Below are 23,922 nucleotides of genomic sequence, written 5' to 3'. Positions count from 1 at the left end.
ATGTGTGTGTTTGTATGTGAATCTATCCATGTGTGTGTTTGCATGTGAATCTATCCATGTGTGTGTTTGTATGTGAATCTATCCATGTGTGTGTTTGTATGTGAATCTATCCATGTGTGTGTCGCATGTGAATCTATCCATGTGTGTGTTTGTATGTGAATCTATCCATGTGTGTGTTTGTATGTGAATCTATCCATGTGTGTGTTTGCATGTGAATCTATCCATGTGTGTGTTTGCATGTGAATCTATCCATGTGTGTGTTTGTATGTGAATCTATCCATGTGTGTGTTTGTATGTGAATCTATCCATGTGTGTGTTTGTATGTGAATCTATCCATGTGTGTGTTTGTATGTGAATCTATCCATGTGTGTTTGTATGTGAATCTATCCATGTGTGTGTTTGCATGTGAATCTATCCATGTGTGTGTTTGTATGTGAATCTATCCATGTGTGTTTGTATGTGAATCTATCCATGTGTGTGTTTGCATGTGAATCTATCCATGTGTGTGTTTGCATGTGAATCTATCCATGTGTGTGTTTGTATGTGAATCTATCCATGTGTGTGTTTGCATGTGAATCTATCCATGTGTGTGTTTGTATGTGAATCTATCCATGTGTGTGTTTGTATGTGAATCTATCCATGTGTGTGTTTGTATGTGAATCTATCCATGTGTGTGTTTGTATGTGAATCTATCCATGTGTGTGTTTGTATGTGAATCTATCCATGTGTGTGTTTGTATGTGAATCTATCCATGTGTGTGTCGCATGTGAATCTATCCATGTGTGTGTTTGTATGTGAATCTATCCATGTGTGTGTTTGCATGTGAATCTATCCATGTGTGTGTTTGCATGTGAATCTATCCATGTGTGTGTTTGCATGTGAATCTATCCATGTGTGTGTTTGTAGGTGAATCTATCCATGTGTGTGTTTGTATGTGAATCTATCCATGTGTGTGTTTGTATGTGAATCTATCCATGTGTATGTTTGTATGTGAATCTATCCATGTGTGTGTTTGTATGTGAATCTATCCATGTGTGTGTTTGTATGTGAATCTATCCATGTGTGTGTTTGTATGTGAATCTATCCATGTGTGTGTTAGTATGTGAATCTATCCATGTGTGTGTTTGTATGTGAATCTATCCATGTGTGTGTCGCATGTGAATCTATCCATGTGTGTGTTTGTATGTCAATCTATCCACGTGTGTGTTTGCATGTGAATCTATCCATGTGTGTGTTTGTATGTGAATCTATCTATGTGTGTGTTTGTATGTGAATCTATCCATGTGTGTGTTTGTATGTGAATCTATCCATGTGTGTGTTTGCATGTGAATCTATCCATGTGTGTGTTTGCATGTGAATCTATCCATGTGTGTGTCGCATGTGAATCTATCCATGTGTGTGTTTGTATGTGAATCTATCCATGTGTGTGTCACATGTGAATCTATCCATGTGTGTGTTTGCATGTGAATCTATCCATGTGTGTGTCGCATGTGAATCTATCCATGTGTGTGTTTGTATGTGAATCTATCCATGTGTGTGTCACATGTGAATCTATCCATGTGTGTGTTTGTATGTGAATCTATCCATGTGTGTGTTTGTATGTGAATCTATCCATGTGTGTGTCGGATGTGAATCTATCCATGTGTGTGTTTGTATGTGAATCTATCCATGTGTGTGTCGGATGTGAATCTATCCATGTGTGTGTGTCGCATGTGAATCTATCCATGTGTGTGTTTGTATGTGAATCTATCCATGTGTGTGTAGGATGTGAATCTATCCATGTGTGTGTTTGTATGTGAATCTATCCATGTGTGTGTTTGCATGTGAATCTATCCATGTGTGTGTTTGTATGTGAATCTATCCATGTGTGTGTTTGTATGTGAATCTATCCATGTGTGTGTCGCATGTGAATCTATCCATGTGTGTGTTTGTATGTGAATCTATCCATGTGTGTGTTTGTATGTGAATCTATCCATGTGTGTGTTTGCATGTGAATCTATCCATGTGTGTGTTTGCATGTGAATCTATCCATGTGTGTGTTTGTATGTGAATCTATCCATGTGTGTGTTTGTATGTGAATCTATCCATGTGTGTGTTTGTATGTGAATCTATCCATGTGTGTGTTTGTATGTGAATCTATCCATGTGTGTGTTTGTATGTGAATCTATCCATGTGTGTGTTTGCATGTGAATCTATCCATGTGTGTGTTTGTATGTGAATCTATCCATGTGTGTGTTTGTATGTGAATCTATCCATGTGTGTGTTTGTATGTGAATCTATCCATGTGTGTGTTTGTATGTGAATCTATCCATGTGTGTGTTTGCATGTGAATCTATCCATGTGTGTGTTTGTATGTGAATCTATCCATGTGTGTGTTTGCATGTGAATCTATCCATGTGTGTGTTTGCATGTGAATCTATCCATGTGTGTGTTTGCATGTGAATCTATCCATGTGTGTGTTTGTATGTGAATCTATCCATGTGTGTGTTTGTATGTGAATCTATCCATGTGTGTGTTTGCATGTGAATCTATCCATGTGTGTGTTTGCATGTGAATCTATCCATGTGTGTGTTTGCATGTGAATCTATCCATGTGTGTGTTTGTATGTGAATCTATCCATGTGTGTGTTTGTATGTGAATCTATCCATGTGTGTGTTTGTATGTGAATCTATCCATGTGTGTGTTTGTATGTGAATCTATCCATGTGTGTGTTTGTATGTGAATCTATCCATGTGTGTGTTTGTATGTGAATCTATCCATGTGTGTGTTTGTATGTGAATCTATCCATGTGTGTGTTTGTATGTGAATCTATCCATGTGTGTGTTTGTATGTGAATCTATCCATGTGTGTGTTTGCATGTGAATCTATCCATGTGTGTGTTTGTATGTGAATCTATCCATGTGTGTGTCACATGTGAATCTATCCATGTGTGTGTTTGTATGTGAATCTATCCATGTGTGTGTCGCATGTGAATCTATCCATGTGTGTGTTTGCATGTGAATCTATCCATGTGTGTGTTTGTATGTGAATCTATCCATGTGTGTGTCACATGTGAATCTATCCATGTGTGTGTTTGTATGTGAATCTATCCATGTGTGTGTCGCATGTGAATCTATCCATGTGTGTGTTTGCATGTGAATCTATCCATGTGTGTGTTTGTATGTGAATCTATCCATGTGTGTGTTTGTATGTGAATCTATCCATGTGTGTGTTTGTATGTGAATCTATCCATGTGTGTGTCGCATGTGAATCTATCCATGTGTGTGTTTGTATGTGAATCTATCCATGTGTGTGTTTGCATGTGAATCTATCCATGTGTGTGTTTGCATGTGAATCTATCCATGTGTGTGTTTGTATGTGAATCTATCCATGTGTGTGTTTGCATGTGAATCTATCCATGTGTGTGTTTGTATGTGAATCTATCCATGTGTGTGTTTGTATGTGAATCTATCCATGTGTGTGTTTGTATGTGAATCTATCCATGTGTGTGTTTGTATGTGAATCTATCCATGTGTGTGTTTGTATGTGAATCTATCCATGTGTGTGTCGCATGTGAATCTATCCATGTGTGTGTTTGTATGTGAATCTATCCATGTGTGTTTGTATGTGAATCTATCCATGTGTGTGTTTGTATGTGAATCTATCCATGTGTGTGTTTGTATGTGAATCTATCCATGTGTGTGTTTGTATGTGAATATCCATGTGTGTGTTTGTATGTGAATCTATCCATGTGTGTGTCACATGTGAATCTATCCATGTGTGTGTTTGTATGTGAATCTATCCATGTGTGTGTTTGTATGTGAATCTATCCATGTGTGTGTTTGTATGTGAATCTATCCATGTGTGTGTTTGTATGTGAATCTATCCATGTGTGTGTTTGTATGTGAATCTATCCATGTGTGTGTTTGTATGTGAATCTATCCATGTGTGTGTTTGCATGTGAATCTATCCATGTGTGTGTTTGCATGTGAATCTATCCATGTGTGTGTTTGCATGTGAATCTATCCATGTGTGTGTTTGTATGTGAATCTATCCATGTGTGTGTTTGTATGTGAATCTATCCATGTGTGTGTCGCATGTGAATCTATCCATGTGTGTGTTTGTATGTGAATCTATCCATGTGTGTGTTTGTATGTGAATCTATCCATGTGTGTGTTTGTATGTGAATCTATCCATGTGTGTGTTTGTATGTGAATCTATCCATGTGTGTGTTTGTATGTGAATCTATCCATGTGTGTGTTTGCATGTGAATATATCCATGTGTGTGTTTGTATGTGAATCTATCCATGTGTGTTTGTATGTGAATCTATCCATGTGTGTGTTTGTATGTGAATCTATCCATGTGTGTGTTTGTATGTGAATCTATCCATGTGTGTGTTTGTATGTGAATCTATCCATGTGTGTGTTTGTATGTGAATCTATCCATGTGTGTGTTTGTATGTGAATCTATCCATGTGTGTGTTTGTATGTGAATCTATCCATGTGTGTGTCGCATGTGAATCTATCCATGTGTGTGTTTGCATGTGAATCTATCCATGTGTGTGTTTGTATGTGAATCTATCCATGTGTGTGTTTGTATGTGAATCTATCCATGTGTGTGTTTGCATGTGAATCTATCCATGTGTGTGTTTGTATGTGAATCTATCCATGTGTGTGTTTGCATGTGAATCTATCCATGTGTGTGTTTGTATGTGAATCTATCCATGTGTGTGTTTGTATGTGAATCTATCCATGTGTGTGTTTGTATGTGAATCTATCCATGTGTGTGTTTGTATGTGAATCTATCCATGTGCGTGTCGCATGTGAATCTATCATTGCACGTGTGTGTGTGTTCAATCTCTCAACCCTCAGATGGGAGAGTTACAGAGAAACAGTGGTATAGGGTTAAGTGAGGTGTGTGTGTCATGTGAATCTATGTATGAGTCTGTATGTGCAGTTTGATTAACATGCTCCAGTACCTGGGGTCTGGTAGTTAAGGGAGACCATCTGGCAGCCTGCGTTCCAGAAGATCTGAGGCATGTAATTACTGGAGTCCACCCTGCCTCCTTTAGGGTAGATCCGACTCATCTGACGCTTGTTGTAGCTGGACGCAAACATTCAGGACTTAACACAGGGACAGAGGGAGGGAAAGAGTGTGTGTGCGCTTGTTCGTGTGTACATACATGTGGAAGTTGTGTGTGTCTATGCTTGCATGTGTGTGATGTATGTAGGTATGATGTTTGATCAGTAGGATTACATGGTACAGCACCTGAGGTCTGGAAGTTGAAACAGTGGTGTGTTTGTCTGTGTTTGTGTAGCGAGTCGAACGTGCCGCAGACCTATTTTTAGAAGGGAACAGTTTGTGTCCTGCATTCCCACTGGAATGTGTGTGTTCCCCATTCCCAAGGCACTTGGGTCTCTCCCAGAGGAACTAGGGCAGTTTTCCACAGATGGATACTGTAAACAAACAACATCTAGTATCCAGCAGAGTCTAGCCCTATCATGGGCTCATATCTGGGTGACCTAAAACTGCAAAGTTACAACTGTTGCAACTTGGTAAGTTCTGGTCCAGGGGGCGTCCTTTTTATCCACGCCAAACTTGGTGCAAAACCGCGCCTACTAGAAACCTAGCAACATTCAACTGAGTTCAATTGTTCCTTTGTGAGAAGTAGAGGCGTGCGAGAGAAGGAAGAACGCAAGAGACAGAATCACCACCAAAACAAAACATTGCCACCAAAACTTTTTGGGTATTTTCCCAAGTCTGGATATAAAGTTGCATTAAACTATGTAGCTTTTTAGTGAGTGATTGCAGTCAGCCTGACTGACCAGATGAATAGCATCGAATTCATGGACAGTTGCATTGTTTTTGGAGGTAAGTCATCTGTGAATTACAGTACCAGTTGAGATAGTTTGGGATGAGTTGGACCGCAGAGTGAAGCAAAAGCAGCCAACAAGTGCTCAGCATATGTGGGAACTCCTTCAAGACTGTTGAAAAAGCATTCCAGGTGAAGCTGGTTGAGAGAATGCCAAGTGTGCAAAGCTTTGAAGAATCTCAAATATAAATATATTTTGAATTGTTTAACACTTTTTTGGTTACGACATGATTCCATGTGTTATTTCATAATTTTGATGTCTTCACTATTATTCTACAATGTAAAAAATAGTAAATAATAAAGAAAAACCCTTGAATGAGTAGTTGTGTCCAAACTTTTGACTGGTACTGTATATCAAGTGTATTGCTACAGTTGAAGTTCGGAAGTTTACATACACCTTAGCCAAATACATTTAAAATCACTTTTTCACAATTCCTGACATTTAATCCAAGTAAAGAATCCCTGTTTTAGGTCAGTTAGGATCACCACTTTATTTTAAGAATGTGAAATGTCAGAATAATAGTAGAGAGAATGATATATTTCCGTCTTTATTTATTTCATCACATTCCTAGTGGGTCAGAAGTTAACATACACTCAATTAGTATTTGGTAGCATTGCCTTTAAATTGTTGAAATTTGTTCAAACGTTTCGGGTAGCCTTCCACAAGCTTCCCACAATAAGTTGGGTGAATTTTGGCCCATTCCTCCTGACAGAGCTAGTGTAACTGAGTCAGGTTTGTAGGCCTCCTTGCTCCCACACGCTTTTTCAGTTCTGCCCACAAATGTTCTATAGGATTGAGGTCGGTGCTTTGTGATGGCCACTCCAATACCTTGACTTTGTTGTTCTTAAGCCATTTTGCCACACATTTGGAAGTATGCTTGGGGTCATTGTCCATTTGGAAGACCCATTGCGACCAAGCTTTAACTTCCTGACTGATGTCTTGAGATGTTGCTTCAATATATCCACATAATTTTCCTACCTCATGATGCCATCTATTTTGTGAAGTGCACCAGTCCCTCCTGCAGCAAAGCACCCCCACAATATGATGCTGCCACCCCCGTGCTTCACGGTTGGGATGGTGTTCTTTGGCTTGCAAGCCTACCCCTTTTTCCTCCTAACATAACGATGGTCATTATGGCCAAACAGTTCTATTTTTGTTTCATCAGACCAGAGGACATTTCTCCAAAAAGTATAATCTTTGTCCCCATGTGCAGTTGCAAACTGTAGTCTGGCTTTTTAATGGTGGTTTTGGAGCAGTGGCGTCTTCCTTGCTGAGCAGCCTTTCAGGTTATGTTGATATAGGACTCGTTGTACTGTGGATATAGATACTTTTGTACCCGTTTCCTCCAGCATCTTCACCTGGTCCTTTGCTGTTGTTCTGGGATTGATTTGTACTTTTCGCAACAAAGTACGTTCATCTCTAGGAGACAGAATGCATCTCCTTCGTGAGCGGTATGACGGTTGCGTGGTCCCATGGTGTTTATACTTGCATACTATTGTTTGTACAGATGAAAGTGGTACCTTCAGGCGTTTGGAAATTGCTCCCAAGGATGAACCAGACTTGTGGAGGTTTACAATTTTTTGATTTTCCCATGATGTCAAGCAAAGAGGCACTGAGTTTGAAGGTAGGCCTTGAAATACATCCACAGGTACACCTCCAAATGACTCAAATGATGCCAATTAGCCTATCAGAAGCTTCTTAAGGCATGACATCATTTTCAGAAATTTTCCAACCTGTTTAAATGCAGTCAACTTAGTGTATGTAAACAAAGTAGATGACCTAAGCAACTTGCCAAAACTATAGTTTGTTAACAAAAAATTTGTGGAGTGGTTGAAAAACAAAAAACAATTAATGATTCCAACCTGAGTGTATGTAAACTTCCGACTTCAACTCTATCTTACAACAGTGATTGGGCTGAAGCTGTCTAGTAGTGTGTGTTGTCTAGTGTTAGCTCAGTGTGGTTATCTACGTGTTTACAAAAGGACTATTGAGATACTTAGCACATGATATTTGTGCTAGTTGGCAACTAAAAGAGATGCTGCATAGCTACAGTAGCTCTAGCTGAATGGGCAAAGCTAGCTCCATTGATTCACTATTAATGACAATCATGTAATGTTAGCTATCTACAGAGTCACTTGTTGCTTGCCTTTCTAATTTCAAATGAGGCCGTGCAACTGCGCATCTCCCGCGGTTTGTGGCATAGCAGGCATGAGCAAACTCTGAGGAGATTCCCTCTCTAGCATTCTTCCTCTCTCACACACATTTACTTTGTCACAGGGAACGTCCGAATTCTGACCAATCAGCTTGGCTTTGAATGTTGCTCGGTTACCCGTGGGCGTGGTTTTGCACTTCAGTTTGGCATGGATAAAAAGGTCCAAGGAACCCACTATGGATATTGGTTTTATTGCCGTCTAGAAAATCTAGGGAGTCAGTCACTTTTGATGCCGTAATTCATTAAGAAGAATAGTAGCATAAAGGACTATGGACTCATCTTGACTACTTCACAGGTCAGGAATGATTGTGTTTATTGTGTCTATGTAGTCTGTGTGCATTTCCATGCTGTGTGAGTGTTGACACTGGACCAAAGGATACTTGACAAACTCGATGGCGTTGGTCTTTAGATAACCCAAACCCACCGACTCATTAAATGACGACATGTTGTGGTGGATGTTCCTCTCTGGAGAGAGAAGAGACAGTAGAGTTAAAATGGGAGAGAGAGAGAGAATAAGAAAGAGAGAAGAGAGAGAGAGAATAAGAAAGAGAGAAGAGAGAGCACATCTGACTAATGTAACTGACACATCTAGAAGTATACCACACAACCCACAACTTTGATGTTGCACCATGACAGCTCAAGTAACTAAACCATTTGAAACAGCTTAATTTTACAGTACAAGTTCTAGAAGTTTAACAATCACCGTAACTAAACACTCACTAAACCAGTTCATTTAGCATTACTGTTGAAGGTTACCTTCTGCGACGTCGAAGCTTTGGAACTTGACTGGCTGTGCGTAGTTGACCATGGCAGAGAGGTAGGGGTGGATGTTGGTGGTGGCTCCTACGTACGTGTACGAGGCTATCAGAGCCTCCTCGTCATCCGTCGTCTCTCCAGTCTACACAGGAGCAGAAAACACACTGTCGTTTTACACTCACACATCGCTGTTGTCTTCCAGTCTCCACACTGTACACACAGAGCCCTTCAGTCTGAGAACACATACAGTAGTTATAAAGCACATCCAAGTCAGTTAGGAACACTCTCATTATCAATATATAAATGACCAGAGAAAGAGCTTTACATTGGCTAGAGCTTAGAGAAAAGGCTACACACTCAACAGTAGGGAGAGACAAGGCTAGTTTGTGACCAGTAAAGAGAGAAAGAGCAGCTGAACCAACTCCCATACCTTCTTGATGTTGTTATCCTCAGAAGCCTCTGAGATATCTGTGGTGTCTGTAGCTTCTGTGGCCTCAGACATCTCTGTTGGATCCTCCTCCACAACCTGAACACACAACACTAGTTCATTATAAACTGGGTAGTTTGGGTCCTGGATGCTGATCGGATGAAACAGCATTTCACCCGTTTACAGTGCATTCGGAAAGTATTAAGACTCCTTGACTTTTTCCACATTGTTATGTTACAGACTTATTCTAAAATGGATTAAATTGTTGACTTGTCCCAAAGCCAGTCCTGCGTTGTCTTGGCTGTGTGCTTAGGGTCGTTGTCCTGTTGGAAGGTGAACCTTTGCCCCAGTCTGAGGTCCTGAGCAGGTTTCATTCAAGGATCTCTCTGTACTTTGCTCTGTTCATCTTTCCATCGATCCGCACGAGTCTCCCAGTCCCTCCCACAGCATGATGCTGCCACCACGTTGGGATGGTGCCATGTTTCCTCCAGACGTGACACTTGGTATTCAGGCCAGAGTTCAATCTTGGTTTCATCAGACCAGATAATCTTGTTTCTCACGGTCCGAGGCCTTTAGGTGCCTTTTGGCAAACTCCAAGCGGGCTGTCATGTGCCTTTTACTGAGAAGTGGCTGCTGTCTGGGCACTCTACCATAAAGGCCTGATTGGTGGAATGCTACAGTGGTGGTTGTCCTTCTGGAAGGTTCTCCCATCGGGTTCTTGGTCACCTCCCTGAACAAGGCCCTTCTCCCCCAATTGCTCAGTCTGGCCGGGTGGCCAGCTTTAGGAAGAGTCTTGATGGTTCCAAACATCTTCCATTTAAGAATGATGGAGGCCACTGTGTTCTTGGTGACCTTCAATGCTGCAGCCATTTTTTGGTACCCTTCCCCAGATCTTGTGCCTTGACACAATCCTGTCTCAGAGTTCTAGTGACAATTCCTTCGACTTCATGGCTTGGTTTTCACTCTGACATGCACTGTCAACTGTGGGACCTTATATAGACATGTGTGGGCCTTTCCAAATCATGTCCAACTTAAGTTTGTTGAAATAAAGCCCTAAGTCTTACCTCAAAACACAAATTCCATTTAGAAAATGTATACCTTTTTGATGCTGTTGTCCCTCTCCTCTCCTTCTTTCTTCACACTGACACTGATGCTGAGGCTGTTTTCTTCACTAGGCTCCTCTGATGTACTGATCTTCAAGTCAGGGTTCACCTCCTTCACATCACCTAGAGCTACAGACACAGTTACCATCCAACACACACAGTTACCCTCCAACACACACGGTTACCCTTCCAACACACACACACACACACACACACACACACACACACACACACACACACACACACACACACACACACACACACACACACACACACACACACACACACACACACACACACACACACACACACACACACACACACACACACACACACACACACAGAGTCACAAAGACACACACATCTTCTAGTGAACCGATACAAAGTGCCTGAATATCTCGGTCTCCAAAGTGACTACACACCAAAACAAGAAGGAGAAGAAGAACCCTTGTGTACACACACACACACACACACACACACACACACACACACACACACACACACACACACACACACACACACACACACACACACACACACACACACACACACACACACACACACACACACACACACACACACGCTCACCATTCTCCACATCTTCCTCTGTCTCTGCTCCCAGTAAGATAGCTGGTGTGTTGGTCTCTCCAGCCTCCATGTGCTTCTTAAAGGACTCTAACTGCTCTGTAGAACAACAACAACACAAGTCAACATAGTGTAGTCAACAAAACCATCACACAGAGTGAGAGAACAGTCCAGCAGTAGCAACATCTGTAACTGCAGATATAAAACTATTCTTGCATAAAGTTGACTGTCACTGTATACGTACTCTGTTCCACCTCGGGTTTCAAGCGTTTGTTTTTGATGAGGATTTTGCGTTTGAGGTCGATGGGAGAAGGCAAGGGACGACCCGCTTCAACCTGGCAAAAACAACAAACATTCCTTTTTTACAAAATGGAAGGAGACATTTACAGTAAATTGTACATTTTTTGTAGCATGAAAACATCACATCCATATTGTTCATTATGTTCAACCATGATGAACTATCAGACACGGTACAGATAGACACCGTAGAAAGGAGAAAGACAGGTATAGTGTGGTAGCAGGTAGATGGCTCACGGTGTATCCCTCGAGAGGATGCCTCAGTAGGTAGTCTCCAAAGATCTCCTCACAGTACCGAGCCATCTTGTACTGCTGGGGTTTACTAAAACACACAGGATCAAACCAGTCAAAAGTTTGGACACACCTACTCATTCAAGAGTGTTTCTTTATTTTTACTATTTTCTACATTGTAGAATAATAGTGAAGACATCAAAACTACGAAATAACAGATATGGAATCATGTAGTGACCAAAAAGTGTTAAACAAATCAAAATATATTGCCTTGATGACAGCTTTCCACACTTTTGGCATTCTCTCAACCAGCTTCACCTGGAATGCTTTTCCAACAGTCTTGAAGGAGTTCCCAAATATGCTGAGCACTTGTTGGCTGCTTTTGCTTCACTCTGCGGTCCGACTCATCCCAAACCATCTCAATTTGTCAAATAGCCCTTACACAGCCTGGAGGTTGGTTTTGGGTCATTGTCCTGTTGAAAAACAAATGATAGTCCCACTAAGCGCAAACCAGATGGGATAGTGTATCACTGCAGAATGCTTTGGTAGACAAGCTGGTTAAGTGTGCCTTGAATTCTAAATAAATCACTGATAGTGTCACCAGCAAAGCACCCCCCCACCATAACACCTCCTCCTCCATGCTTTACGGTGGGAAATACACATGTGGAGATCATCCGTTCACCCACACCGCGTCTCACAAAGAAACGGCGGTTGGAACCAAACATCTCCAATATGGACTCCAGACCAAAGGACACATTTCCACTGGTCTCATGTCCATTGCTGGTGTTTCTTGGCCCAAGAAAGTATTTTCTTCTTATTGGTGTCCTTTTGTAGTGGTTTCTTTGCAGCAATTTGACCATGAAGGCCTGATTCACACAGTCTTGTCTGAACAGTTGATGTTGAGATGTCTGTTACTTGAACTCTGTGGTGCAATCTGAGGTGCAGTTAATTGCCGATTTCTGAGGCTGATAACTCTAATGAACTTATCCTCTGCAGCAGAGGTAACTCTGGGTATTATTTTCCTGTGGTGGTCCTCATGAGAGCCAGTTTCATCATAGCACTTGATGGTTTTTGCGACTGCACTTGAAGAAACGTTCAAAGTTCTTGACATTTTCCAGATTGACTGACCTTCATGTCTTAAAGTAATGATTGATTGTTGTTTCTCTCTGCTTATTTGAGCTGTTCTTGCCATAATATGGACTTGGTCTTTTACCAAATAGGGTTATCTTCTGTATACCACCCCCACCTTGTCACAACACAACTGATTGGCTAAAACGCATTAAGAAGGAAAGAAATTCCACATATTAACTTTTAACAAGGCACACCTGTTAATTGAAATGCATTCCAGGTGACTGCCTCATGAAGCTGGTTGAGAGAATGCCAAGAGTGTGCTAAGCAGTCATCAAGGCAAAGGGTGGCTACTTTGAAGAATCTCAAATATAAAATATATTTTGATTTGTTTAACACTTTTTGGATACTACATGATTCCATATGTGTTATTTCATAGTTTTGATGGCTTCACTATTATTCTACAACGTAGAAAATAATAAAAATAAAGAAAACCACTGGAATTAGTAGGCGTGTCCAAACATTTGACTGGTTCTGTAGTTATCAGCAAAGTCAGTGCTTGTAAGAAAAGTGTGAGTGTTAGTTCCATTTCCCCCCCCCCCCATTTTTTTGGACATTAAATTACAAATTCATAATAGTTACACTGTTATATGTAATTCAATCGGACGTAATGGAATAAATAATATTGTCATGTATAATATTTTTTTCAACATTTTGGATCATTGTGAAATCCTTAGTGCTGTGATTAACTGACATTTCAGTTAATCATTTTTAAACAACTAATTGGCTGATGTTGGTTCAATTATTTGAATCCCATTTCATTCTGTTTTTTTCTGTGAAGTCAATGGGCAATGTTTATCTAGAAGAGACTGAAGAACACACGACGGTCAGGGGATATGCAGAGCAGCTGTTGCTTCATGACGTATCTCTACCCGAAAATACAGTCATAGAAGTATGCCTTATTTACTTTGAACTACAAAATAGTGATTTTGTCAGACAGTATAGCAAGCAGCTCTATAAGATGAGATGATGACTTGAAATGAAATAATAAAGTAATCAAATTAAACAAATATTAAAATATTTTATTAACGTAATGTCATGTGAATAAATGATGGTTAATAAGTGATAAGCAGTAATGGGCATGTCTACCACCATGGGACATGTATTACTTGTTTTATTCTGTGTTGTTACAGCCTTCAACCCAAATAATCTAACAAAAATCGAAAACCATTATTATTTTTTAATATAATCGAACCGAAACCAAACCAACCTCAAAAAGCACTAATCGCTCATCACTAGAAATTCTACCTGCAGTGGTTTTCAAATGACAGGATCACAGGATACTCAGATGTCACAAAGGCTGTTTCTCTGATGGCTGAGATCACATCCTGTTTGAGGGGGGAGACAACAACATGGGGATTGATGTTAGAACCACATTGAATCCATTATATATCACTTGCTATAAGTCCCTGAATAAGAGTGTCTGATCAATAACTACAGAGTAAATTCAAATGGATCTGCAGGTCTCAATTAGATGCAGTATCAATTTATGAACACAAGAGGGTAGACTTACCATATGTAATTCATACAAAAGTTGTGTGAATGATCAGACAAATGTGAATGAGTGAAAGAGTGTTTTGTGTGTGTGAGAGTGTGTGTGTACCTTAAAGAGGATGTCAGTGCACATGGCCTTGCCATGAGTGATGATAGGTTCCTGGTCTTCTCCTTTTCCATCCCAGCAGTCCAGTTCTACACACCTGACATCATACACATACAAAACAGTTTACATACTGTATATAAACTTTATATCCCTCTAGTGGTGTGGGGGCTGTGCTTTGGCAGAGTGGGTGGGGTTATATCCTTCCTGTTTGGCCCTGTCCGGGGGTTTCTTCGGATGGGGCCACAGTGTCTCCTGACCGCTCCTGTCTCAGCCTCCAGTATTTATGCTGCAGTAGTTTATGTGTCGGGGGGCTAGGGTCAGTTGGTTATACCTGGAGTACTTCTCCTGTCTTATCCAGTGTCCTGTGTGAATTTAAGTATGCTCTCTCTAATTCTCTCGTTCTCTCTTTCTCTCTGAGAACCTGAGCCCTAGGACCATACGTCAGGACTACCGGGCATGCTGACACCTTGCTGTCCCCAGTCCGCCCGGCCTTGCTGCTATTCCAGTTTCAACTGTTCTGCCTGCGGTTACGAAACCCCTACCTGTCCCAGACCTGCTGTTTTCAACTCTTAATGATCGGCTATGAAAAGCCAACTGAGATTTATTCCTGATTATTATTTGACCATGCTTGTCATTTATGAACATTTTGAAAATCTTGGCTCTCCCTAATTTTCTCCTTCTCTCTTTCTCTCGGAGGACCTGAGCCCTAGGACCATACGTCGGGACTACCGGCCGTGGTGACTCCTTGCTGCCCCCAGTCCGCCTGGCCTTGCTGCTATTCCAGTTTCAACTCTTCTGCCTGCGGTTATGGAACCCCTACCTGTCCCAGACCTGCTGTTTTAAACTCTTAATGATCGGCTATGAAAAGCCAACTGAGATTTATTCCTGATTATTATTTGACCATGCTTGTCATTTATGAACATTTTGAAAATCTTGGCTCTCTCTAATTTTCTCCTTCTCTCTTTCTTTCTCTCGGAGGACCTGGGCCCTAGGACCATGCGTCGGGACTGCCGCCCGTGGTGACTCCTTGCTGTCCCCAGTCCGCCTGGCCTTGCTGCTATTCCAGTTTCAGCTGTTCTGCCTGCGGTTATGGAACCGCCACCTGTCCCAGACCTGTTGTTTTTCAACTCTTAATGATCAGCTATGAAAAGCCAACTGAAAATTATTCATGATTATTATTTGACCATGCTTGTCACTTATGAACATTTTTGAACATCTTGGCATAGTTCTGTTATAATATCCACCCGGCACAGCCAGAAGAGGACTGGCCACCCCTCATAGCCTGGTTCCTCTCTAGGTTTCTTCCTAGGTTTTGGCCTTTCTAGGGAGTTTTTCCTAGCCACCGTGCTTCTACACATGCATTACTAGCTGTTTGGGGTTTTAGGCTGGGTTTCTGTACAGCACTTCGAGATATTAGCTGATGTACGAAGGGCTATATAAAATAAAATTGATTGATTGATTGATTGATATAAACACACACACACGCACAACCCCCCATACCCTCCCCGCCACCCTCTCACCACCACCCCACCCCTACCCTGTCCCCCCACACCTACCTGCAGCCGGAGAGCAGAACCTGTCTGTACATCTCCACGGAGGACTTTCCTCCAAACTGCCTCCCGGTCAGGTAGGTGTTGTGGGAGGAGGCAATGAAGTAGTGAGCGAGCGGCTGTTCCATGTCCTGGTACAGCTCCAGACAGTCCAGGAACACCGGGGCATTCTCATCTGACATCAGGTACCTGCAGAAGCCATCACTGGACATACGGCCTGGGGGAGTGTAGGAGGGGTAGATGGAGAGTGTGTAAGGGGTCTGCTAAATTTAACATAAATTAGCCCTGCCCAGCTGAAGATCTGTCTTTTTCAGCCATCTATTTCCTGTGTTTGAGGGGTGAAAAAGCAATGCATCCCCGAGTCTAAATGCCTAAAAGGTTTTATCAGAACAGGCATAGATTAGTTACTCCATTTTCCTTTCCCGACATGAGTTTGTTGTGTTTAAAGCCAACGTTATTAAAGTTACAGCTCACAGCTGTGCGTGGTTCATCCCTTTTACACCCCTTTATGTAAACGAGGTCATATATGCAAATACCTCCTTTGTATTTATGCAAATGAGGCGCCAATATTTTTGTTTATTTTACCACAACATCTATACAAAAATACCTGATATATACATTTTCTTATTGTATGAGGGCATTCTAATACATTTTTAAAAGTGCAATTTTACAATAAACTGAATACCTGAATTAACACAAAAATCGCTGAACTCTTTGCCAGTAAAATGTTTTTTTTTGTAGTGCTATAATTCAGTCAATATCTGATGGATTATAAAAATGCAAAACGTTTGGAATATTTTCATCCATTATCCAACTGTTGCATTTATTCGAATTGTATTATTTTATTTTTTAATGTATGTTGATGACCGGTGCTACATATACAGATTTAGATTTTCTTCACTTATTATCAGTCAACACTCACACATCCAACATGTATAGTTGAGGGCAGTGATGCTGGTGTGTTATGCACCAGGAGAGGGCAGTACATGCTAAAGAAATGTGTTATGCACCAGGAGAGGGCAGTACATGCTAATGAAATGTGCTATTCACCAGGAGAGGGCAGTACATGCTAAAGAAATGTGTTATTCACCAGGAGAAGGCAGTACATGCTAAAGAAATGTGTTATTCACCAGGAGAGGGCAGTACATGCTAAAGAAATGTGTTATGCACCAGGAGAGGGCAGTACATGCTAAAGAAATGTGTTATTCACCAGGAGAGGGCAGTACATGCTAAAGAAATGTGTTATGCACCATGAGAGGGCAGTACATGCTAATGAAATGTGTTATGCACCAGGAGAGGGCAGTACATGCTAAAGAAATGTGTTATGCACCAGGAGAGGGCAGTACATGCTAATGAAATGTGTTATGCACCAGGAGAGGGCAGTACATGCTAAAGAAATGTGTTATGCACCAGGAGAGGGCAGTACATGCTAAAGAAATGTGTTATGCACCAGGAGAGGGCAGTACATGCTAATGAAATGTGTTATGCACCAGGAGAGGGCAGTACATGCTAAAGAAATGTGTTATTCACCAGGAGAGGGCAGTACATGCTAAAGAAATGTGTTATTCGCCAGGAGAGGGCAGTACATGCTAAAGAAAAGGCAAGACTGGAGTATTGTATACAGCAAGACTGGGTTTTGGGGAATCCTCGCTTTTTCTCCTCTCCATCCACTCCACTCTCACCGTTCTTCTTGACATCTGCATCTCTCTCTACATCCATCCCTCTCACCTTTCTTCTTCAGGTCTGAGTCTCTCTCGTACTTCTCGATGATCTGCATGGCTCGTTTCGGGTCGTAGAAGGGGAACAGTATCTCGTTTAGCCGCGGGTCACGCTGATTCTGGAGAAAGCAATGATACACAACACCGTCTCACTCACAAGCACATACTGTACACATGCATGTCACTGCACACTAAGGAAATATGTCCCATTCCTAACTTGAGAAATGTGAATGTAACTTAAACCTTTGCATAAATCTCGCCATGGACACTAATGTATGCTTTTGGCAAAACTTTCAGGAAACTGTTTATTTATTTTACTTTCAAGAAACTTTACGTGCACAAGTTATGTGACCAACTGAGTTTGAACCCGGTTTTTGTCTAGGTACCGCAAGACTATTTTAGCCCACGGAGCCAATGCCTAGGCATTAACTCCTGGAGCTAACGGCAGTTTTCAGGTCTCAAGCTAGCGTTAGGCTACTCATCATGCAAGTGTTGCTCACTGCACCACCTCTGCTACACACATCAGTCAGGTTAGGATTGGGACCATTATAACAAGAGACTAAACACACACACAGCTGACAAACAACAGAGAGTAACAGTTTAGACTGACACAGTGACAATGTATATAGTACTAACCCCAGTACAAACACATCTTTCATTTGTGGGTGTTCAAATGAAAACCAAAATGGCACAATTACTGGTACAGAGCTACTGCAATGGGGTGGGGAGGGAACGCGTGTGGTCTCACAAGCAGAGAGGGTAGAGATTCACACAGAAGCAGGGATCATAACGACACCACTTGCCACTATAGCAGGTAGCATTCACTGCCTTTGTACTAATGGGGATTCACTTCAGCATTGCACAGAGAGATAGAGAAGCAGCCACTAGCACAAAAGAGAGTGAAAAGGAACTGATATTGATCACTGTATTGTTGGGAAAGAGAAAGCAAGAAAAGCATTTCACTGTACTAGTGCACGTGACAATAAAAAATGTGAAACTTGAAGGCAGGCAGGCAGCAAGTAGACAGAAACCAGACAAAATGGCCAAACAGAAAGCCCCTCCCCGGGTTGCCATGGTTACACAATCAGTCACAAGTAGGCGGGGCTGGGGAGAAATATACTGAACAAAAATATAAACGCAACATGCAACAATTTCAACAATTTTACTGAGTTTATATAAAGAAATCAGCCAATTGAAATAAATTCATTAGGCCCTAATCTATTTCACATGACTGGGCAGGGCCACAGCCATGGGTGGGCCTGCCTCCCAAGTGGGAGGGCCTACAGTATGGCTGTGGCCCTGCCCAGTCATGTGAAATAGATTAGGGCCTAATTATTTTATTTCAATTGGCTGAAATTTGGGAGCCAGGCCCAGCCAATCAGAATGAGTTTTTCCCCACAAAAGGGCTTTATTACAGACAGAAATACTCCTCAGTTTCATCAGCTGTCCGGGTGGCTAGTCTCTGACCATCCCGCAGGTGAAGAAGCCGGATGTGGAGGTCCCGGGCTGGCGTGGTTACATGTGGTCTGTGGTTGTGAGGCTAGTGGGACGTACTGACAAATTCTCTAAAATGACGTTGGAGGCAGCTTATGGTAGAGAAATTAACATTCAATTCCCCCCGGAAACAGCTCTGTTGAACATTCCTGCAGACAACATGCCAATTGCATGCTCCCTCAAAACTTAAGAAATCTGTGGCATTGTGTTGTGTGACAAAACTGCACATTTTAGAGTGGCACATCTTGTCCCTAGCACGAGGTGCACCTGTGTAATGATCAAACTGTTTAATCCGCTTCTTGATATGCCACACCTGTCAGGTGGATGGATTTTCTTGGCAAATGAGAAATGCTCACTAACGGGGAATTAAACAAATTTGTGCTCAACATTTGAGCGAAGTAAGCTTTTTGTGCTTATGGACATTTTTTGGGATCTTTATATTTCAGCTCATGAAACATGGGACCAACACTTTAAATGTTGCGTTTATATTTTTGTTCAGTATAGGTCGGGGATGGGGGAAAGCAGCTGAGGGGCAGGATGAAGTTACCCCTACAGACACTGATCTAAGATCAGTTTTGCAGTGTATCTCCCAATTGTTCCCCATTTTTCAACTTCATATTCATCATCTCCAGCACCACCACATATGTGAAAATGGTGTGTTTCTATGTTTTACAGTAAAAAATATATAGGAAGATAAGTGTTTCCAATGACATCATCTGTCTTATTCGTGTGATTTTGACCAATTGTAAGTAGGCATTGCCTACGAATTGCCTTGGTAATATTTTTTGCAGAACATAGAAACACGCCATTTTCACACATGTTGATGTTGGGGAGGTAGTGGAGATGATGAATATGAAGTCGCAAATGGTGAAATGTTCCTTTAAGGATTTGAGGAGGGTCATCTGAAACGGATCCTATATCATTGCCTGAGAGCAAGTTGGACCCTGTGTCAGGTGAGAGGGGAGGGGTCAAGCAGTCACACAGAGAAGTTAATGAATGATAAAGCGCTTACTTCATTCAGAAAGCTGACTAACTGGTCTACGTTTAAAAAATCACTTTTGTCCCCATTGCTGCAAAGGAATTAATTAGAAAAACAAAATGTTAGGTTTCTTAAAAACCCTCTCAGCCAGTCAGTAACTAGAAAGCAGGAGGGTTTTTTAAAGGGTCAAAATAGAACACTGTGGTGTTACATTTTTATATCAACATTTCTATAACATGTTAAAACCACCACAGGTCGAACATTTAAATACTGTTGAGTTAGTTTAAAACAAACATGTTAATGTGTCACTGTTTAAGCAGGTTAGGTTTTCCAGAGGTTATTAGTAGAGAAGCTGCAGACTGTTTAATAAATGTTGATCTCTCAACCAAACACCAACATACTACAACAATCTCTCACTCACTCTTCTTCAACTCTCTATTCCGTCATTCACATACAGTGTCTACACTACAGCTATCAACACAACAGTTGAACAAACGGCCATTACTAAATATCTCATTACTATCACAATCACAGGTGGGAATATGCTGGAAAAATACATAGCAATAAAATGTTGTAGATATTGAATGGTAAATGTCTTCCCAGTGAGCAAAACTGGTTGAAAAGACATCATTAACTGGGTTGTGTGATTTCAGACCTTGTTACTCCTACACTAACTGCACACTTAGATGTGACTCGCATTCAGGGTGCAGTTAGCTTTCTACAGTAGGCTGAAGTAGAACAGAGTAGCTATTGAGGGTAGAGTACAGTAAAAGAGGTCTGGGGAGTAGAGCTAGTGACAACTCACATTTTGTTGAAGAGTTCCTGGATGTCAGTACGAGGGCAGATCTTCTGAGTCAGGGCGTAGAAGATGTCAAAGGGGAAGGCTGAGTCTTCTATCTCCTCGCTCTGAGGGAGATAACGTTACACACTGAGTGTACAAAACATTATGAACGCCTGCTCTTTCCATGACATAGACTGACCAGATGAATCCAGGTGAAAGCTATGATCCCTTATTGATGTCACTTGTTAAATCCACTTCAATCAGTGTAGATGAAGGGGAGGAGACAGGTTAAAGAAGGATTTTTAACCCTTGAGACATTGATTGTGTATGTGCCATTCAGAGGGTGAATGGGCAAGACAAAATATTTAAGTGCTTTTGAACGGGTTATGGTAGTAGGTGCCAGAATTTTTTACGCTCAACAGTTTCCCGTGTGTATCAAGAATGGTCCACCACCCAAAGGACATCCAGCCAACTTGACACAACTGTGGGAAGCATTGGAGTCAACATGGGCCAGCATTCCTGTGGAACGCTTTCGACACCTTGTAGAGTCCCTGCCCTGACGAAGGTGTTCCTAATGTTTGGTATACTCAGTGTTTAGTTAAATGATAGATCCGACAACAGCAAGTTACCATGCACAACATCAGACAAACACGCCATGAACACACGCACATGTCCACCGCACCTTTCCACTAGGCAGACCCAGTTCCTTCAGAGCCTGAAAGATTCCTTTCTCTGTTTTACCAGATGCAAACGTCCGTGTGATGCTGAACCAGAGAGGAGAGTCAGCTGTCATCACAAAGTTCATCAATCAAATGACTGCTGATAAATGTTATTACTAACTGTGTCTCTTACGTTCTCACTGGGATCTTGCCATTCACATTGGTCAGAAAGCACATCCTCATCCAACTAAAAAATAAAGCGGGACATAGGACAGACGTGGTTGAGTTGTGTGTGTGTATCTGTGTCTGTGTGTGTAACGTTGTATGAATGTGTGTGTGTGTTTGTCTGTGTGTGTTTACTACTGTGTGTGTGTGTGTGTGTTTACTACTGTGGTTGTGTGTGTGTTTACTAATGTGTATGTGTTTACTAATGTGTGTGTGTTCACTACTGTGTGTGTGTGTGTGTTCACTACTGTGTGTGTGTGTGTGTGTGTTTACTACTTACTATGTGTGTGTGTGCTTGTGTGTGTATACTCACTGTTTCTTGAGGCAGGTCATAGGACAGACGTTATTGGCTCTGAAGTTGTGAATCACTGACCTCAAACCCTCTGTCCACTTCTGAAAACAAACAAACAAAAGGGTTCACACACACACACACACACACACACACACACACACACACACACACACACACACACACACACACACACACACACACACACACACACACACACACACACACACACACACACACACAGAGACTTCCGTGGCTGTTTGTTTACTCACAGCGTATCTTTTTCACTGTGTTTGTGTGTGTTCTCTCCTCTCTCACAGTGTATCTGTTAACATCTCAGAGCAGCCACAGCTAAACAGCCCGATGCAGGCACACAGCCACCCTGTCTGTGACCAGGGGTCTCCTTCTCTTCTTTCTCCAGACAAATATATGACTCCCAACTGCACTCTCTACCCCACTCCGTCCAAAGTGTGTGTGTGTACGTGCATGCGCATGTTTGACTGTGTATGTCTAAGGGCAGGAGTGTGTTGTGGAGAGGTTGGATACGTGTGTGTGTGTATTGTTCCCAGGTTATGTTGATGTGAATAACTGTGTCAGCTTTCCAGGTCTACTGCTTAAGGCAACTAGCCTGCTGAGAGTGTGAGACGGTGTGTGTGTGTGTGTGTGTGTGTGTGTGTGTGTGTGTGTGTGTGTGTGTGTGTGTGTGTGTGTGTGTGTGTGTGTGTGTGTGTGTGTGTGTGTGTGTGTGTGTCTGTATATGAGATAGGAAGAGAATGAGGTAGCATGAATGAACGTGTGTGTGTTTGTGTGTGACCTTCAAGCTCGGCTGATGAGCCTAGGTAGTTTATTATTAATTATTTGGCATTCCATCTTCTACAGTGTTGACACCCTGTTAACTATTTCCGCTCACTCGCTCTCTCCATCTGTCTTCATCTCTCTTTCTCTCATGTTTTCTCTATCAACATGTCTTATGATGAATCAAACAAGTCATCATCATCAGTTCACTGATATATCATCTGTTGGGTTCTTCAGTAATCACAACATAAATGTGTCAGCTGTTCTCAGTTGATTGGTCTACAACCTACTGGCTGCCTAGCAACAGTTTTCCCTGTCGCCAAAAGAGGGCAATGTTAAACCAGATTCCTGTAAGGGCTTGATATATACACTGCTGAAAAAAATAAAGGGAACACTTAAACAACACAATGTAACTCCAAGTCAATCACACTTCTGTGAAATCAAACTGTCCACTTAGGAAGCAACACTGACTGACAATAAATTTCACATGCTGGTGTGCAAATGGAATAGACAAAAGGTGGAAATTATAGGCAATTAGCAAGAGACGAGACGGAGACGGAGTCTACAACCCACACAAGTGGCTCAGGTAGTGCAGTTCATCCAGGATGGCACATCAATGCGAGCTGTGGCAAAAAGGTTTGCTGTGTCTGTCAGCGTAGTGTCCAGAGCATGGAGGCGCTACCAGGAGACAGGCCAGTACATCAGGAGACGTGGAGGAGGCTGTAGGAGGGCAACAACCCAGCAGCAGAACCACTACCTCTGCCTTTGTGCACTCCTTGCTCTCACTCTCATGCTACCACCTGCAGAATCACTCCTTTTTGGGGGGTGTCTTGCTAATTGCCTATAATTTCCACCTTTTGTCTATTCCATTTGCACAACAGCATGTGAAATTTATTGTCAATCAGTGTTGCTTCCTAAGTGGACAGTTTGATTTCACAGAAGTGTGATTGACTTGGAGTTACATTGTGTTGTTTAAGTGTTCCCTTTATTTTTTTGAGCAGTGTATATATGAGAGAGAGCGAGAGAGCGAGAAAGAGAGAGAGAGAGAGAGAGAGATGTGTGAGAGAGAGAGAGAGAGAGATGTGTTCTAAGATGGCTCAGAGTGTGTGTGAGAGAGAGAGAGGGAGAGAGAGAGAGAGAGAGAGAGAGAGAGAGAGAGAGAGAGAGAGAGAGAGAGAGAGAGAGAGAGAGAGAGAGATAGATAGATAGATAGAGAGGGATGAGAGAGAGGGATGAGAGA

General features: G+C 41.8%; 1 protein-coding gene across 1 annotated transcript in view; it reads right to left on the bottom strand.

Moving 5' to 3' along the window:
- The window catches only part of LOC129825657 (1-phosphatidylinositol 4,5-bisphosphate phosphodiesterase beta-4-like), a 149,865-nt gene that overhangs the window by 40,523 nt on the left and 85,420 nt on the right, over window positions 1–23,922 (bottom strand). Inside the window, exons 7-23 of the mRNA XM_055885848.1 lie at window positions 21,912–22,006; window positions 21,567–21,620; window positions 21,397–21,478; window positions 20,739–20,839; window positions 19,967–20,024; window positions 17,471–17,579; window positions 15,749–15,959; window positions 14,196–14,289; window positions 13,841–13,920; window positions 11,471–11,555; window positions 11,181–11,271; window positions 10,940–11,035; window positions 10,347–10,480; window positions 9,252–9,347; window positions 8,822–8,963; window positions 8,446–8,530; window positions 4,959–5,083 (exon numbers count right to left, since the gene is read on the bottom strand). Coding sequence (XP_055741823.1) covers window positions 4,959–5,083; window positions 8,446–8,530; window positions 8,822–8,963; window positions 9,252–9,347; window positions 10,347–10,480; window positions 10,940–11,035; window positions 11,181–11,271; window positions 11,471–11,555; window positions 13,841–13,920; window positions 14,196–14,289; window positions 15,749–15,959; window positions 17,471–17,579; window positions 19,967–20,024; window positions 20,739–20,839; window positions 21,397–21,478; window positions 21,567–21,620; window positions 21,912–22,006 — 1,738 coding nt within the window. The remainder of the gene's footprint in view (window positions 1–4,958; window positions 5,084–8,445; window positions 8,531–8,821; window positions 8,964–9,251; window positions 9,348–10,346; window positions 10,481–10,939; window positions 11,036–11,180; window positions 11,272–11,470; window positions 11,556–13,840; window positions 13,921–14,195; window positions 14,290–15,748; window positions 15,960–17,470; window positions 17,580–19,966; window positions 20,025–20,738; window positions 20,840–21,396; window positions 21,479–21,566; window positions 21,621–21,911; window positions 22,007–23,922) is intronic.

Source organism: Salvelinus fontinalis, chromosome 27 (assembly GCF_029448725.1).
Source record: "Salvelinus fontinalis isolate EN_2023a chromosome 27, ASM2944872v1, whole genome shotgun sequence".
NCBI classification, from domain to species: domain Eukaryota; kingdom Metazoa; phylum Chordata; class Actinopteri; order Salmoniformes; family Salmonidae; genus Salvelinus; species Salvelinus fontinalis.
This window is presented reverse-complemented; position numbering and strand designations above follow the sequence as displayed.